Genomic DNA, 17,121 nt, shown 5'->3' on the forward strand with positions numbered 1-17,121 from the left:
TGTAACTCGAAAGTTGCGAGGAATAGCCCTGTAGAGAAACTCTCCTACACAACGTGTAATGGCAAGAAGATTGCATGTGGCACAGTCAATAGTGAACCGCAACCTACATGTCAAATTAAAGCCCCAGATGGTGTTTAAAAGTCGTGGACATACAACTGCGGTCCATCGAAGGGAGAGAAAGACCCACTGTAGGTGTGTCTACGAACGCCATGTAACCCGATAAAAGTAAAAGTTTGTTGCCACATGATTGAGGATGGATTTATCTACCAAATTGTGACAAAATTTGAGCCATAACGTACACCCAACGAGGCGCAAAAACCCGTCCTAACTTCATCAGTCAGTGCAAAGCAAAGTTTTGGAAAGGATTTCTGGTTGTTGCAGGATACCACTATGAATGCAAGTTAACGACTCGAAAGGTGCTTAAAAACTGCAAAATCGACTCCGCATTTTATAAGCAACATGTCCTCGTACAAACTTGTACAGAAGATCTGCCCCATTTGTATGAAAATGCAATACATCAAGTCCATGTGCATATGGATAAGGCCTTATCACATACATTCCGTTCTACATAGAGATTTCTACAACAGACAGCGGCAGGTACCGGCATCGACGCTATTCTCTTCCAGGACATATCAATGGAGTCCCCATATGTCAATTCCATGGACTTTTGCCGGTTTGTCCTACTGAAAAGGGCACTTGCACCAGTATATATCTCCACTGTCCGTCCCATCTGGAAAGCCTACCTGGAGAAGTGGCTAAGATTCACGTTCCTGTGCTTCAACGGAACCTCCTACAATGGAAGTTACAGTGCACGGCTATTGCCAAGATACATGGTGTTCATATCGAAGGCAACTGATGGTAGTTCCTTGGTTTTTCCCAACGTAGCGAAAGTGTCAAAATCGGAGACACATAGACGGGTCAACCTTCTGTATATCTTATGTAACTGCCACCAAATTAAAAAATCACATAGAAAATACAACTGTCAGATTTGGCACTGATACTAAATCGATAGTTAGGAAAAGCTTGCCACTTGATGTAAGAAGACCAACATATTGCTGCGAATTATCAACGAAAGGGTAATAACATTTAAAACACTGGTAAGACAAAAATATATATGTATATATTATTTAACACTTTTATAAAAACATCAGCAAAATTTTACATAATTAAAATTTTAATTCTTAGTGTACCTGTCACCAAGTTTCGAACAGGATCAACAATAGAAATAACAAACTGCAGTTCCCTTCAGCACGGAAACTGAGAGAATAACATTAAATATATATCACACAATTCAACTGCATAAATGTTGTATAATACATTTACATTATTGTTACAATTATGAAAACAAAAGTTTCATACGAGTTTTATACTTATTTATTTAAATTAAATCACATGAAGTGAACAATCCACGGTTTCCCCTTCACGGAGGTTGACTATTGAGGGATTTTCGTGCAAGATACTGGATATTCTGACGGTTTAACAGGCTTTCGACCTTCTTTCACAACCCTTATTGCCTGCAGCACAGCTACCGTATCAAGCTCCTTCTGCGTTGACTTTTCATTATCTAAACAAATCTCATTCGCACGAGTGCTGAACTGTTCTAATACTCTCGTACGGTAGTCAATCAACGTCGCTACCGGATTTCCTGTCAGTATCACGTTCTCCAAACACGGTAACGTGCAAATATGCTGTATTTCTTCCAAATCAGAAATTTTGTTCGATCCTAAGTCCAGACTAATTAATGAATACACTTTCGAAAACCCCTGCAATGATGTAATACTATTTTGTGATAAATCTAATACAATAATGTTACCCAATTTGGTATGTAAGTTCTCAAGGACAGTAAAATTATTCGCTGATAGGTGGAGGTAGGAAAGTTGCGGAAGGGAGGTCAAATGATTTATGGAAGAGATTTTATTGTTGGTCAAAGTCAAACGTTTCAAGTTCGGCATTAACTTGACCGACTCGTCTATTTCTCCGATTTCATTGAAGCTGAAATCGGCTTCCGTAACATTTTTCCATATGTACTCCTCGTTTAAATTGATATCATCCTTGTGCACCGTATCACAGAGCAAAATATGCGAAATCTTCCTGATTTTAGATGACTTCACTTCAAGAGTTTTCACAGAGTCCCGGATGCTTTTCGCGTTGTAGATATTTTCCACATCAACGTTAATCAGCTCCAACTTCTCCACACCTTTAAACGCAGAAAACTCAATTTTCAGATTGTTTGGAATTATGGTGCTTGTACCTATAGGGGATCTGCTACCTCGAACACACAATGCCGTCAACTGAGAACAAAAATCCAGCACATGACTGAAGTCTTGTCGTCTGTCCAGAATTTCTACGGGTGGACACGGTTGTTTCAATCTTTCACTGATTGCAAACAGCTGAAAAGAAAGAAAGAAAATATTCAGTAATTTTCATTCCTGGAAGTAGACTTAGAATAGATAAACAAAGATTTCCTTATACGAGAGTTACGTTTCTGAAGGTCTGATTAATTAATTAGTAAGTTAAGGTAGCGTTTCTCAAACTATGGTTCTCGAGGTCTACCTTTTGGTTTTCTTCCTTAGTCAGAAAACGAAGGGGGAAAAAAAACAAGAATTTTAGGAATGATCAAAAAAAATAGATCAAAAGATTGCGATCTTTCTTAGTCAATATTTAGTTTTTGGATCAGGGCTACAGAATTTTTGAAATGACCTAAATCGAGTTTTTCTATTTTTTACGGAGAAAGAACATCATACTGAGTTAAGTGGTAGTTTGGGTTTGGCTGCACTATATGTAGTTCTCCAGATATAAGGCTTACAAGAAAACTGAAATGAAATATTTGAGTTTTAAGTTCAACGATTATCCCGGCTAGGCTAAAGGAGACGGTGGAAATGGTGAAATGAGGAAATAGGAGGAAATGGGAAAACGTCGAAGAAACCCACGCACACAGTGTTTGTCCATCACAAAGATCACTTGGCGCGAGCTGGGATCGAACCAGGGACTCCATGCATCAGAAGTGAACGCTCTACCACTGAGCCACCGCGGCCTGACTCTTACAAGAAAATTTCTGATTGAAATAATTGGATCTTTTGATCCAAAAACAAATGAATTGTATATTCCATATTATAGTTGAGAATCTCAAACAAAAATAAATTATACAAATAATAGGTTCTATAATTCAATAAGGTTACGATACAAATTTTAATAGCTCATTATTATTAATATTAAATATTCTTCATATTCTTCAATTATGACAAACCTAATATATATTTCTTCCATTGATACCAATACGAAATAAAGGAAATTTTAATTAATGCTACAGTTAAAATAAGTATACGTATATCAATATATGCTCAAAACATTTCAACCAGTAATAGTATCATGTGTGCATATCGTAAAGAACTTTTGTTTGAATAGTGTGACATGTTTTCCATTAATATTGAAACCGGAAGTGCTACTAATTTCTACTATTTCTTGTTTTTTTTTTTTTTTTTTTTTTTTTAGCACGGACATTAGAGTGGAGATGAAGTACATTCTTAGGACGTTGATGATTGCAGAAAACTACTTCTCGCTATCTATCACAGCTTTCATCAACCAATGTTAAAAATAGTGGTCGGCACAAAAACCGGTTTTAGAAAATTTTCAAGACCGTTTTTTTCACCAAAACCGGTTGGGTTTTTCACCGGATCCGGTTTCCGTTTTCTTCAAAACGGGTTCCGGTTTTCTTCCAAAATTGGTTTCATTTCGGACCAGAATAGTGTTCTCCGGAAACCGATTCCGTTTCCACAGAAATAGTTTTAACCGAAACCAGTTTCGGTGAAAACCGAACCTGTTATGGAGAAAACCGAAACGTTTCGGTGGAAAAACCGGAGCAGCTTTTGAAGGAAACCGAAACCGGTTTTGGTGAAAAATCGAACTGGTTTTGGAGAAAAATCGAACTGGTTTTGGAGAAAACCAAAATGTCGGTCCTTCGGATTTCGGTTTTCCTAGAAACCGGTTTCCGGTTTTTATAAAAAAACGGTTTTGCCCATCCCTTGTTAAAAACCGGACGTGGTTGATTTCTGGCACTTTCAGTTTGAATAGAGGGTTAAGAAAGATTATACTACCTACTCTTAGAACGCTAAATCGACTCAAAAAAAAAAATTAAAAAAAAAAAACTCGCTCTTTTTTACCGTTTTCACTTATGTAGATCAATACTGAAACCCGGAGTTGTGCACTTCTGTCATGTCCGATTTTAATAGAAGAATAAAGATGAAATGTATTGTTGGGACGCTTATTAATCTGCTACAGGAAACACTTTCTTGCTATCCATTACTATTTTTGCTCTATAATGATCAACGTTAAAACCGTAAACGGTTGATTTCTAGCACTTTCGGTGGACGGATCACCTTCATCAAGGAATTCCATTCATAACTTTTGGATTTCTATATCCTCGCCAAAACAAATGGTGATCCATCAGAATTTTTGAGTTCAGTTGAGTTGATTTTGAGTGTAACGTCCCTTTCGGAAGCGAGGCTGCCGAACAATTTGCATGAAAATATGTATAAAATTAAATCTTTGGTAGTTAAGATATTTTCAATACCGAGCAGTCAACGAGCATTAGAACATGCTTTGGAATTAATCCTGTTCCCGAACTATGCAAGCCAGAAACTTACAACACTTAAATAAAAGTTTCAGCACTCTTGAGAAACCTGTATTTGTAAAAAAAAAAAAAAAAAAAAAAAAAAAAAAAAAAAAAAAAAAAAAAAAAGGCAAGCTAGGGTATATAATTTTTCTACCTCCACACTAAAAGACTCTAAATCAAATAATTGATACCATGATCCCAGAACTATGCACCCTACTAGTAAGCAAGTTTTATTTGTTATTAAAGATGTCCAAAGTATAATTAAAAAAAGATTTTAGAGGTGTAAAGCTCCTTTCTCCTACACTTAGAAAGAAAAAGTGAAGTTGAAAATAAATCATGAATGATATCTAAACAGTAGATCAAAAATTTGCAAACTCCACTTCTAGGTTTTCATGTGTATATATATATATATATATATATATATATATATATATATATATATATATAATTTTTGGAACTTGTACGCCATGGTCTGAATGACATATAGAGCACTGCCTTCCAGAGACCAAGTATTTCGCTGGTCAAAGGACAGGCTGAGTAGTGTGTGGTTAGCGCTCCTGTACGGTAAACCAAAAACTTGGAACTGATTAATGGGAAGTCGTGTGTTTTTATTATTTTAATTTTATGATAGTTTACTTCATCGGCAATACGTCATGTCGCCATGTCCTTATTTCATTAAACGTAAACTTTAACTACTCATTTTCTTTTTCTTTTTTTAAAGTACTCAACAAAAGTATGAAAGGAATTCAACATAACTCCAAATACTTTCATGAATGGCAAATACAAGAGTGATGAAACAATTTAAAACAATCTGATGGATTAACATCAACAAGATCTTTAATGAAACAGAAAACTTAAGTTCAAGCATACAATTTTAATGAAACACAAGAATGAGATTCGTCTTAACGGTTATTTATCCATTACCCCACAAACTTTTTCCAAAATATTAACAAATTATTTTCATTAATGTGACATCTGTTTACCAACTAAATATCAGTACAGTGTTTGGTGACATATTTTTCGTTTGAATGTAGAGCGAGCAGTAACTTCCTGTTCTGCAAAATCATGTCATGGAATGCACTGGTTATTATTATTAGGTGTTAAAGAGTTTTAGTTAAGATTTTTCATCAGTCTAAAAATTATTCATTATAGAAAACGATTTCTCAATCGGGGCATTTGTGGCACAGAAGCACAAACTGAACATCACAATATCACTTACTTAGGAATGTGGAACAGAATTTTCTTTAAAATACTTGAATAATTGACTTCAAAAGTAGCAAACTTCTTTACATTTGTAATTTCATTAAACAGGTAGGAATCATTTGCTTCTTTCCTGACTAATTAACGTACTTCTAGCTGCTCTGCACATTATCCCATTTAATTATTGAGTTAAGTCTCGTGTCTGCGAACAGTGTGGATCACTGCTCAATATATTAATTAAGTTGCATGAAATGAACACACATATTTCTTGAATTCTATACACGTAATACCCCATGACCAATACTGACCCTTCGAAATATACTGGCCTTCAAGAAAATAAACAAAATCTCTAAAAACAGATGCCTTGCTGTGGATAAAATAGAGCCAGAATTCAGACAAAGATCACTGAAAAACATTTCAATAATTGCCGGGCACATCCTGTGATAGAAAATATGATTTTAAGGCTGGATAAAGTTTAAGTATAGATTCTATAGCTGCTATCAAAGGAATCCATCTAATTTTACTGAAGAAAAGGAGTTTCGAGTATTCGACTTCCATGAAGTCACAAGATTCACGCAATGTAACTTCACATACGATATATATACCAATATATTTTCTGAACAACACATCCACGTAAACTAGTTAGAGCACTTTGTATACAGTTATCCACCATGTGTGCAGCACAACCAACACCCACAATTGGTTATTTACCGAATTCCGAATAATACTGTAAATATTCTTCTTACGTTTCCTTGATACACCTACAAAGTTGCAGTTGGTACTATCAGCACACAAACCTGCGACTTTCCTTTCAATTTTATACTCTCGTAATGCCTGAAGAACGTGGATATAATGTCAGACGTTTCATCACATTGCTTTTGAAAATTGAGAACTTTACTTGCACTCCACACGCAGGACGAAAGTAGTGAACCAACAATAGAAACAGTTTCGTAGATTTCAAGATCTGAAGAATCTACATATATTGTAATATAATGTACTTGATTCAAGTCTCTGCATTTCTAAAATAGGACTACTCACATTCACTTCAATAGCTTTAGATTTTGTCCTTGCACACGAACATTGGGGTTCGAAGCATTTCTTGATGAGCTTAGAACCATAGTCTATTGAACGAAATGACTGATTATGCATCACTATGTAAAACGCAGAACATGTCTCTGCTGCTGCGAGCGTTTGTTCCTTTTGTCCGAAATCCTTACTTTGAAAAAATGTAGAAACCATTGCACTGGAAGCAGCTGCACTGACCGCTGGTTTATATTTTATTCGTTTTTAGATGATATTCTATTTCAGATTTTCCACTATTGGCAAAGGTAAACTGAGCTGAACATTTTTCACAATATACATCACTATCTGTCTTCCCTCTCTTAATAAATGTGTAGAGAGATTGTATTTCTGAATTTAGAATACATTTTCGTCTTGGAGGCATCTCGAAGACAAAAATACAGTCGCAATTAAACTATAAAGAATTCTCGCAGGTTGTGTATCGCCCTCTCTGTCTGTTGACACAAATGTACTTAAACAAGTAACACTGCTAAAGGACGCAAAAATACTCCACACCGCAAGTCGCAAATGGGCGAATGAAGTTAATTTGTATTATAATCAAATGATTTCATTCGTATTATAATTAATTAGGCACGTAATTAATATTTGCGATTGTGGTTTATTTTTATGAACGTACAGCGAAACTTCGTGCAGGGCTAAAGACATTTTTTAAAATCGATTTTCGGAGCATGGAATTTTTTTTTTAAGGAATGAGAAAATTTAGACCGACTCGAGAGAACTTCTACTTAACTTGATTAGCATTACTGTCGAAGTTGAAAAATATAACTTTCCTGCCTTACCAATATCTCAATAACGCCTCCTCAGTATAAACAAGTACTGCAAACAGTGGCGTATTTACGATTTTGTTTCGGGAGGGGCTTTGCTAACTTTCGAGGAGGGGGGGCTTTGCCTGAAAATGTGAAAATTCTGCAAGATATTTCATATACTTCACTATAGTAAGTATAATTTCGGGGGGAGGGGCTTAGACCCGGACCCCCCCTAAATACGCCACTGACTGCAAATAATGGTTTGTTGATTGTTCTCTTTTCCTAACAATAATCTTTTGAAGAGTGTTGGAAAGCACACCGGTTCATCATTCAGGAAAAGAGTGCCTGTGATTCAAAATGTTGTGAATAAAGAATGAAACACTAAAAATATTGCAAATAAGTTAACTCAGGATATTTTAAAAAAGAAGGATATTTCTCGATTTTCTAGCTGTCTTCGTAACACGCAGCGCAGCTCTTTGAAAAATAGTACTGTACTGCGAAAATCAGTACGCCTGGTCACCCTACTCTAATTTCATCCTTTTCCTGCCTACCGTTTTAGCCTTGAACGTTCGGAGATTCAGTACATCCTTCTAGTAAGGAAGCCAAGGGAGGTCTGTATCCGGTTTGATTGTTAGTGTAGTTTTATAGTAAATTCTAAAAATATAAGCACTATATGCTGTATATATATCCGTCGTCTATCTCAAAACTCTTTTCTATCTACTTGTAATTGAAAAGTTACATTAAAACTAGTTAAAACGGTATATTTCTTAATCCAAGACGCCCCCCAACAGGATTACAAATATATATCCTGTAATCCTGTTGGAGGGCGTCTTGGATTAAGAAATATACCGTTTTAACTAGTTTTAATGTAACTTTTCAATTACAAGTAGACAGAAAAGAGTTTTGAGATAGGCAACGGATCGACTTGATTTTAAGTGCACACAGTAAAGGACTAAGTGAAAAGCTAAGTACTGAGTAGGTCCACGCTTGTTCTAACATACTGCATAGAAAACAAAAACGATCTTACTAGCTGCCACTTAAATGAACAGCCAACTACATGCACATTCTCTTTAAATTATACTTTTGCATAGAAAACAAAGAACTCATAATGACAGTAGAGAAAACAATGTTTAAGTTCTAAAAACATTTTCTCTTACATTCTTACAATAAATTACAAAACATATTTAACAACTTAAAAAACCAAAAATGACGCATAATTACAAATATTCACTTGCACTAATCTTGGTACACGTCTATCAACTGCCGAAATTTCCAATAGGTATTCCGATCTTCTTCAGTTGATTTTTCTCCAAACACAATTTAAATTCAGCATCACACGATATCTATTGTTATGGTACAGAAGTACCACAACTGAAACGTACAAAACAGAAACGTTTCTTCTAGTAATATATATAGATAAAACAAAAAGTATAGACCAACTTGGGTGCACAAATGGTTCCTTTCGGAGTTATAGTCTGGCGAAAACATGAAAAAATGAACTTTAAAGGTCCATAGCTCCAAAACTATGGGATCTACCGAAGTCGGGTCAAGACTTTACTTAGAAACTAATACGTGCGCTATCCAAAAATACATCAGAATCCTAATGTACTCGCGCAACATTTTTATAGAGGGATTTCGCCTACGGGCATATAATTTGAAGTACTCACCAACTACCTTTATATAATTTGCTGCGGAAGTACTGCAGGATTCTGAAAGTTGGATATTTGGATAGAGCAGATACTAGCTCCTAAGTGAAGTTTTGACCCGACTACGGTATGTCCCATACTTCTGGAACTATGGATTTGTGAAGTTCATTTTTTTCATGTTTTCGGTAGCCTATAACTTCGAAAGGAAGCATTTGTTCACCTGGTTGGTTTATACTCTTTGTCTTATCTTGGCTTATCTTGCTGTCAAGAATCACTTCCAAAACGTTGTCAATGTTGATTCTAAACTTCCTGAAACATTACGACAAAAAGTATAGACCGATCGACCAATTGTGCTTTGCATAAAAATAACTAGTGAAAGTGAGCCAACAAATTATATCGAGTGAAAAATTAAAGAATGTAGTGTTAGTTTGTGGATACAATTGAAGCAGAAGAAAATCTATTGAATGCATCACACCATTCATACGGAGAAGATCAGCACCGTTTATTTATATTCTCAAGGTGACAATAATATAGTACATCTGTACTATTTAGGAAAGCTTTGAGTAAAAGCAAGGAAAGTTTTATAGTAATTCTGTGGAAGTTGAAAACATAATAAAATAATAATCCTAACTGGTTCTGGCATTGAGGTGTTTTTACGCACACACACACAACACAGGTTTATTTTAACCAACTTTATTTCAGATATACTTTTGGTTCAGCAGTTTATTAAAACTTAATTTACAACAACTTATGAAATATTTAATCTGCACGATGAAAGAGATATAAATAGTTAATTTGTTTAAAAAAGGATGTTCAATTTATCAGCAAACGACTTAGTTTGGATATTCTTCATTTTACAGAATCATAGACAGCAGTATGGAGAAATTAACGCATAGAATTCTAATTAGTGCTTTGTATAAAATAACTAGTGAGAGTGAGCCGACAGACTATATCATGTGAAAATGGAAGAAGAGAATATTAGCTTGTGGATACTTATAACAAGGCAAAAGCAGTAGAAGATCTACTGAAGGCATTACAACATTCACAAGTAGAAGATTAGCACTATTTATGGCCTCAAGGTGGCAAGAAAAGTTTTATAATGATTCTATGGAAGTTTAAATAAATAAATAAAGTCTTGTTAGTGATAATATCGAGGTACTTGCACATATTTTTTATTACTAGAAGGAAGATATTTGTTTTGACACCTGTATACCACAACAATGTATGTCATGTGAGGTGACATATTTTGCTGTAGATATTTTACGAAAAAGTCGCTGAGGAAAGTGGGAGTTCCCATTGAAAATTTCAGAATGGTATGAAAAACGCATAGCATTGTAAAAACTGGTTCTTAAAGCTGCATCACAATTAGTTCTTCATTTGTTCTGCAAGTTGAGAAATGTTTTCTAGAAGACGTGAATATTAGTGGTATAATTTTTACATCAACATCTTAAAACAATAATCATATTCTACACTTACTACATAAGTCTGAGAACGAACTGTCTACAATTAAGACAATTTATAATTACTACTATCATATGATCTTATTTTCAGTACACCAATCGTGTGTGAAACGCTTTCACGCTTTTCTCCCTTGTAATTTAGAAACCTCTATCCACATTAAGTTGAAAGTGTGAAATGAACATGAATAGATTTAATTTTAAAAGGTATTTCATCCGAGTTACAGACTTATCCAGAATTAGAAACTCTGTTAACATTATACATTCAGTAGCGCTGCCAAAGTTACACTGAGGAAGAGGCGAGTACGCCTTGAAACAGTATGTATTGTAAATTTATTTTAAGGATGTAAGATAAGATGTTTCTGTTTTATTAAATATGTATCATAACATCAGAAAAAGTGCTTAACAAATGTTATCGTTAAAACTGAATCTCAACAGAAATAATCTGTAAACAGTAAAAATTGTAACATTTCGAATTCAAATAAATAGAGACGAAAAGCAGCAATCTGCTTTTGCTAGTCTGCTGTTTGTCACCAGGATATAATTTGTTGTGTTTTAATTCATCTTTTAAAAATAACACATAGCTCTTCTAGCTGAATTGTAACACAGAGATATTCATTTGGAAACGTGACTTTTATTTATTTGCTTTGGCGCTTCAATCACGAAAAGGAAGTACCTATAAATAAGGAACAAAGTTTCAAATATACTGGAGATGATCAACCAATACATCAAGCCGATACAAAGCTACTTCAAAACAATTATGATAGCCCCAATCGAGACAAAATGGTTGCCTAGTAGTACAAGTATCTTTTTATGAAAAATGTTGTTAATGAATATAAACATAACATATATGAGAGTCTATATACTACTGCAATGCTCTTTTCTTGAATTTACGATTCCGAACCTCCTACATGATATAAAAGCATTGTAAATTACTCTCTCCATATTATGAGATAACTGTACTGGTAATAATATATATATATATATATATATATATATATATAAAGAAATTATTAACCTTATTGTTATTTCCGTGTAGAAAATGTCATTTAAACATCGATATTTCGAAAGGTTAGTCATTTCTTTGTATATATATTACAATGTATTCCTTACATCCTATACGTACGAGGTGTGTTCAAAAAGTATCGAACCTTATTTTTTTTTCGCGTAAACCAATGAAACGCGAGAGACTTTCTTCAGTGTAGATGTAAAGGGGGCACTCATGCACAGTCGTCAATTTTTTCCCGCCTGCAGAAAGCGTCAGACGCTGGTAGTCGGTCAACAAGTGAAGACGTGTAGTGAGCAATCGTCGGATTTCAGGTTTTTTGTAAAATAACAGAAACACTTGAGCAGCGATATTGCATCAAATTTTGCCAAAAACTTGGCGATAGCCAGGCGGAAACCATTCAATCGGATCGGTACATTCAATTTTGAACGAGAATTTGAGCGTGAGGAGAGTGTCCGCAAAATTTGATTCAGGCTTTCACCGTCAAACATAACATTCCCGTATGTCGTCAGGCTCCCTATTCACCAGACATGCCTCAGTGCGACGTTTGATTATTTCCCAAGTTGAAAATGCCACTAAAGGGACCTGATTCTAGTCAAGAGAAGACATCAAGCAGAATGCGACGACACGGCTCATCATCATTCCAAAACTGCGTTCCAGAAGTGTTTCCAACAATGGCGGGAGCGCTGGGAGAAATGTGTGCATTAGCAAGGAGATTGCCTTGAAGCGGATTAGTGTTTCGAATTTCCAAATCAATAAATGTGTTTTTGCTAGTCAAAGGTTCGATACTTTTTGAACACAACTCGTAATTATTGTAATAACTTTATTTTATTTATTTATTTTTTAATTTTTAAGGGATACCTGCAATGTGCCTCAAGCATTAGTTTCGAACCATCTTTGCTTTTACAGGGTGTCTACTAAAATTCCAAAATGAAATTTCGTGACTTTTTCGTGACCTTTTCCTTCCCAAATCATAACATTTAGTAACATTCTCAAGAGCGAATTTGGGTGCGGATTTGGGTCCCGAATTTTCATGCATGCGATAGAAGTGTGGTTTGTTTACGATTTGGTAGCATCTAAAGCCGACCAGAGACATTTTTGGTGGTGAATTTTGACGTTTTAATCAACAAAATTTTCCAGTTTATACTTATATTTGCACAGAAAAAAAATAATAATTCGTGACCCAAAAGCTAAATTTCGTGACTTTTTCATGACTTTCGTGACCGATGGACATCCTGTTTTACCTCCTTTTCCGTTTCTAGGAACTGTAGGTCACTGTATAGTGTGAAAGCATGACGGTTCAATAGTATAGCGTTCATCTCTGGTGAAAGGGGTCTCTGCTTCAATCCCAGGCCATGCTCGTGGTCAACATATCTTGTTCATGGGTATTGTCGCGGTTCTCCCATTTCCTTCCACATTCTAATTCGATCAATTATTTCGTTAAGCATCCCTCTCCTTTAGCCTACAAGGCATAAGTGCGGGTCACACAACTGGAAGATTTCATTTTTCCATCTATTTTCTTTCTGATTTTATGGGTCGGCATGTCCTTCACACCTGACTAAATTTCACTTCATTACGCTTTTGCTCGTCAATTACATTTTTAACAGTAAGGTTCGAAAACAACCTCAACAACGTAAGATTACTCACTCTCTGGACCAGAACAGCGCCCTCCGCTACATCTGTATCAGCTTCATATTCTTTAATTATTAATATGCAGAAGGCAGCGCAATCAAAATGGAAGTCACTTGGTACACAGAGGTTTCGTGTTTCTCTGATTGTAGCTAATTTTCAATTACGTTCACTAAATAAGATTCAACAAATGAGGAAAACTATAAAGAAAACACATGAATTAGTAAGGAGTAACCTTAAAATTCGAGATGTTTCAATTCGTATATGTTCTATGTGTTTTGTTAGCATAAATTTTTAAGCTATTGCTTCGTAATTGTACATTCCTTTTACATCCGCCTTTTCACTTTCGAGAAATGATAGATGAAGAAAATCATAGAATTGTTAAGCAAATCAGGTCTCGTACATGTTGAATAAATATTTCTTTATGTTCGTCTGTCTTTTCTCACACACTCAGTTCAATACTTGGATATCAAATTTAAACTTTAGCTTGAGAAGGCAAGAGTTCAAATTTTAGTTCTACATCCAGAAACAGGAGCAGCTTACCAAAGACTGCTCTTTTCTCAAAAATGGTTCACGATTTTATTAATATTTCGCAAATAAATATTGGAAAAATTAATATAGCAAGAAAAAATTCAAAAGCGGCAAGGACAAAAATCGCTTACTAAAAAACAGTAACAACATTACATTACACAATACTCAGGGCCATATTTTAACATTTTTGCCAACCCGGGCCATTATAAAATTGCCAACTCTCAATATCGATGAGTGCGAATGTAGAAGATTTGGAACAGTGAAGTGAATAATCAATATTTACGTGGAAGTGCCCTGTTTGGGAAAAGGGTTTAAGGATATTTACGTAGAATAATTGGCCAAATGTGCTGCTGGAGTGGGCTGTATTCTGGAACATGTAAAGGGGAACTCGTGCACCACAAGAATAAATGTGACAGTTTACACAATAAATACAATAATAGTTTAGCATCCCTTTCATCAGCGAGGCTATATGAGCTACAGCTTAACGTGGGTTCCGAATCACATGAGTTCCGGCTGAGAATCGAACCCGGATCTCCCGCGACAAAGGCGCATGCACTCCTACCTAGCCACGAAGGAGATATAGACAATAGCTAGATATATACCGCAGCATTATAAATAAATAATAATAGGAAATAATATACTTCCTCAAACATTATCTGGTTCCAGAAAAAACTGCCGCTTCGGGCCATGATTCCCGTTGGTCAATGCGTAAATATAGCACTTACAACACTACAGAAGGAATATTATATGTTCAACCTCTAAATCTTTATCTGAGAGGAAGAAAAAAAAATAATAATACGAAGACAGAAAACAAACATCTAGCTAGGCATCATACTTAAATGCATAGCTACAGGATAGTGGTATGAAGTTGAAAGTTCCGACATTTTTGCGTTAGATGATAAAACTAATGAGATGGATTGATCAGTAAGAGCATAAGCAAATAAATTAAAGTAATAACAATAAAATTATTGATAATAGTGAGAGAGAATACAAAATAAAACGTACGGAAAATAATTAGTAATATTTTTTTTTTAATAAAAAAAAATGTAAATATAAAAGTAGTGAAAGGAGTGAATGTAATGATACGGGATGCAATAACAGGCTTACAATCAAACGGTAGGTTCGTAGATCAGATAGTGACGGAAGTGACTTTTTGTCTTTTTTCTAAGGGACGTGCACCAGTCTGGGAGAAGAGTTTATGGATATTTACATGGAAGAATTGGTCAAATGTGCTATTGGAGTGGGCTAAGTTTCTGGAACATGCAAAGAGAACTCGTGCACCACAAGAGTAAAAGTTTATGCGAACCAAAAGAAGAGTCTGGCTTCTCCAACATTAAACGCCGGACACGAGTGAATGTACGAAAATGAAGAATCGTAACTAACGGAATGATAGAGAGTATGCATTATCTTTGTAGTGGGATCTTTTACAGTCTTACTTCTGTTGATGCTTGGCCATATTATTCGGCACTCTGATTGGCCCTCCGTGTTCATACAAAGACAGAAGAAAACCAGGAAGAAGAAGACCAAAGATAGAACATCTAGATGCAATTACGAGGAAGAGAGACCTTATTAAAGTATAAAACAGCTCTCCCAAGGGAGAGGAAAGTTTTAAAATTTCTATGTTGACCACCAACCTATGGTTGAGGAGAGAAAGAAGGTTGCTAGCACTTCTTCGCTGGAAGTGCGGCTTGTCTCAAGGAGATAGTTCTAGTAATAAGGGCATGAAGGTTCCATGTCTATTCTATTGGCGATCACTTACTGAGCTGATCGGAGAAATACTTACGCTTTGAGGTAGAATACGAATATGGACCCTATGTGATGAGCAAAACCGGTAAGCTTCTGAAGGAAAGGAGGCTGGAGTAGCACTGAGTATTTTTTCTGATCGATGAAATTGCTCAGAACAGTATTAAATCTTTACAGTAGATTTTTTTTTTTTTTTTTTTTTGTATACTTAATTTCTATTTTATTATATTTTAGTTAAGAGACCACAACGGTGTAGTATTTGTACATAATACGTACAAATTATGTATGTATTAGTGAATAATGAGGAACGTTTAGGGAATTGTGTTGCAATTTTAAACAGAATTAAACAGAACACAACGGAACAGAAAGCGAAAGAAAAAGACCAAAATAAAAAGTTCGAAAGTTGTGATTTAAAGTTTAGATGGACTAAGCGATTCGAATATAACGTCGCCTTTCAGCCTCAAGGCTATATGAGACAGGACCCACTGCTGGAAAATGAACCACTACTGGAAATTTTATTTTTCAAGTTGAGAACTCTCCTAGGAATCGATGTTGCAATAACTGGAAACATGTACAGATCTGCAAGGATGAACGTTTATAAAACGGTGTGTATTATAAAAACTTCATACATGAAGTTAAAACTAATCACAGCCACAATACTATTCTCTCCTTTACAAACAATAATTCATATTCGGTTATGATTTTGCTTTCTCAACACTATTAACTAACCCTCGTACTACCCCTAGGTATTTTTTGTAACGCAGACTACAAAGGGTCATTTTGTACCAATCTGTTAAAATTAAATATATCTCACAAAGAAACAAATTACAAACTCTCACAGAGATCTACAATAACTGAAGTGAACGGTACACAGAATAAGACTAACAGCTATTTATTACACTGCCATCTAGGGGTGACACTGCTAATGACAGACATATCTCCTTACCAACGGGGCGGTACTTTGTTCTCATCAACTTAAAATAACAAATTTATGATACACAATAAAACAGTGACTTAAGTGAAGAGTACACAGGATAAGACTCCGCCAAATTCAGAAAAGGCGGGATATAGAGATTACACTGCCATCTAGGAGTGACACTTATAAATGTCAGTCACATCTACCAACGGGGCGGGGGTATTTTATGTCTATGGGACACACTAACGTTCAATTTGCACCACCATAAGGTATATGCTTTAGCTAAACATGTTGAGCAATAACTTTTTTTTCTTTTCTTTTTTTCTTTTTTTTTTTTTACAATTTTAAAGAAACTATTAGAAGAGATGAAATCTTTTAAGTTTTACGTCCCACGATTATGTCAGTTAGACTAAAGGAGACGGTGATGATGACAAATGAATGACAAGGTGGAATGAAGAAAGTCGGAGGAAACGGGAAAACCTCGAGAAAAACCCATGTACACGGTGTTTGTCCACCACAAACCTCACTTAGCGCGAGCTGATATCGAACCAAGGA

At 35.3% G+C, this 17,121-nt stretch overlaps 1 protein-coding gene across 1 annotated transcript in view; it reads right to left on the reverse strand.

Moving 5' to 3' along the window:
• Nucleotides 1–1,098: 1,098 nt before the first annotated feature.
• Nucleotides 1,099–17,121, reverse strand: part of LOC145669692 (nischarin-like) — a 36,903-nt gene continuing 20,880 nt past the window's right edge. Inside the window, exon 2 of the mRNA XM_081737980.1 lies at nucleotides 1,099–2,390. Within this exon, the coding sequence (XP_081594106.1) occupies nucleotides 1,434–2,390 (957 nt within the window). The 3' untranslated portion in view covers nucleotides 1,099–1,433. The remainder of the gene's footprint in view (nucleotides 2,391–17,121) is intronic.

The sequence above is a fragment of the Thermobia domestica genome, chromosome 14, assembly GCF_964235325.1.
Source record: "Thermobia domestica chromosome 14, izTheDome1.hap1.1, whole genome shotgun sequence".
NCBI classification, from domain to species: Eukaryota; Metazoa; Arthropoda; class Insecta; order Zygentoma; family Lepismatidae; genus Thermobia; species Thermobia domestica.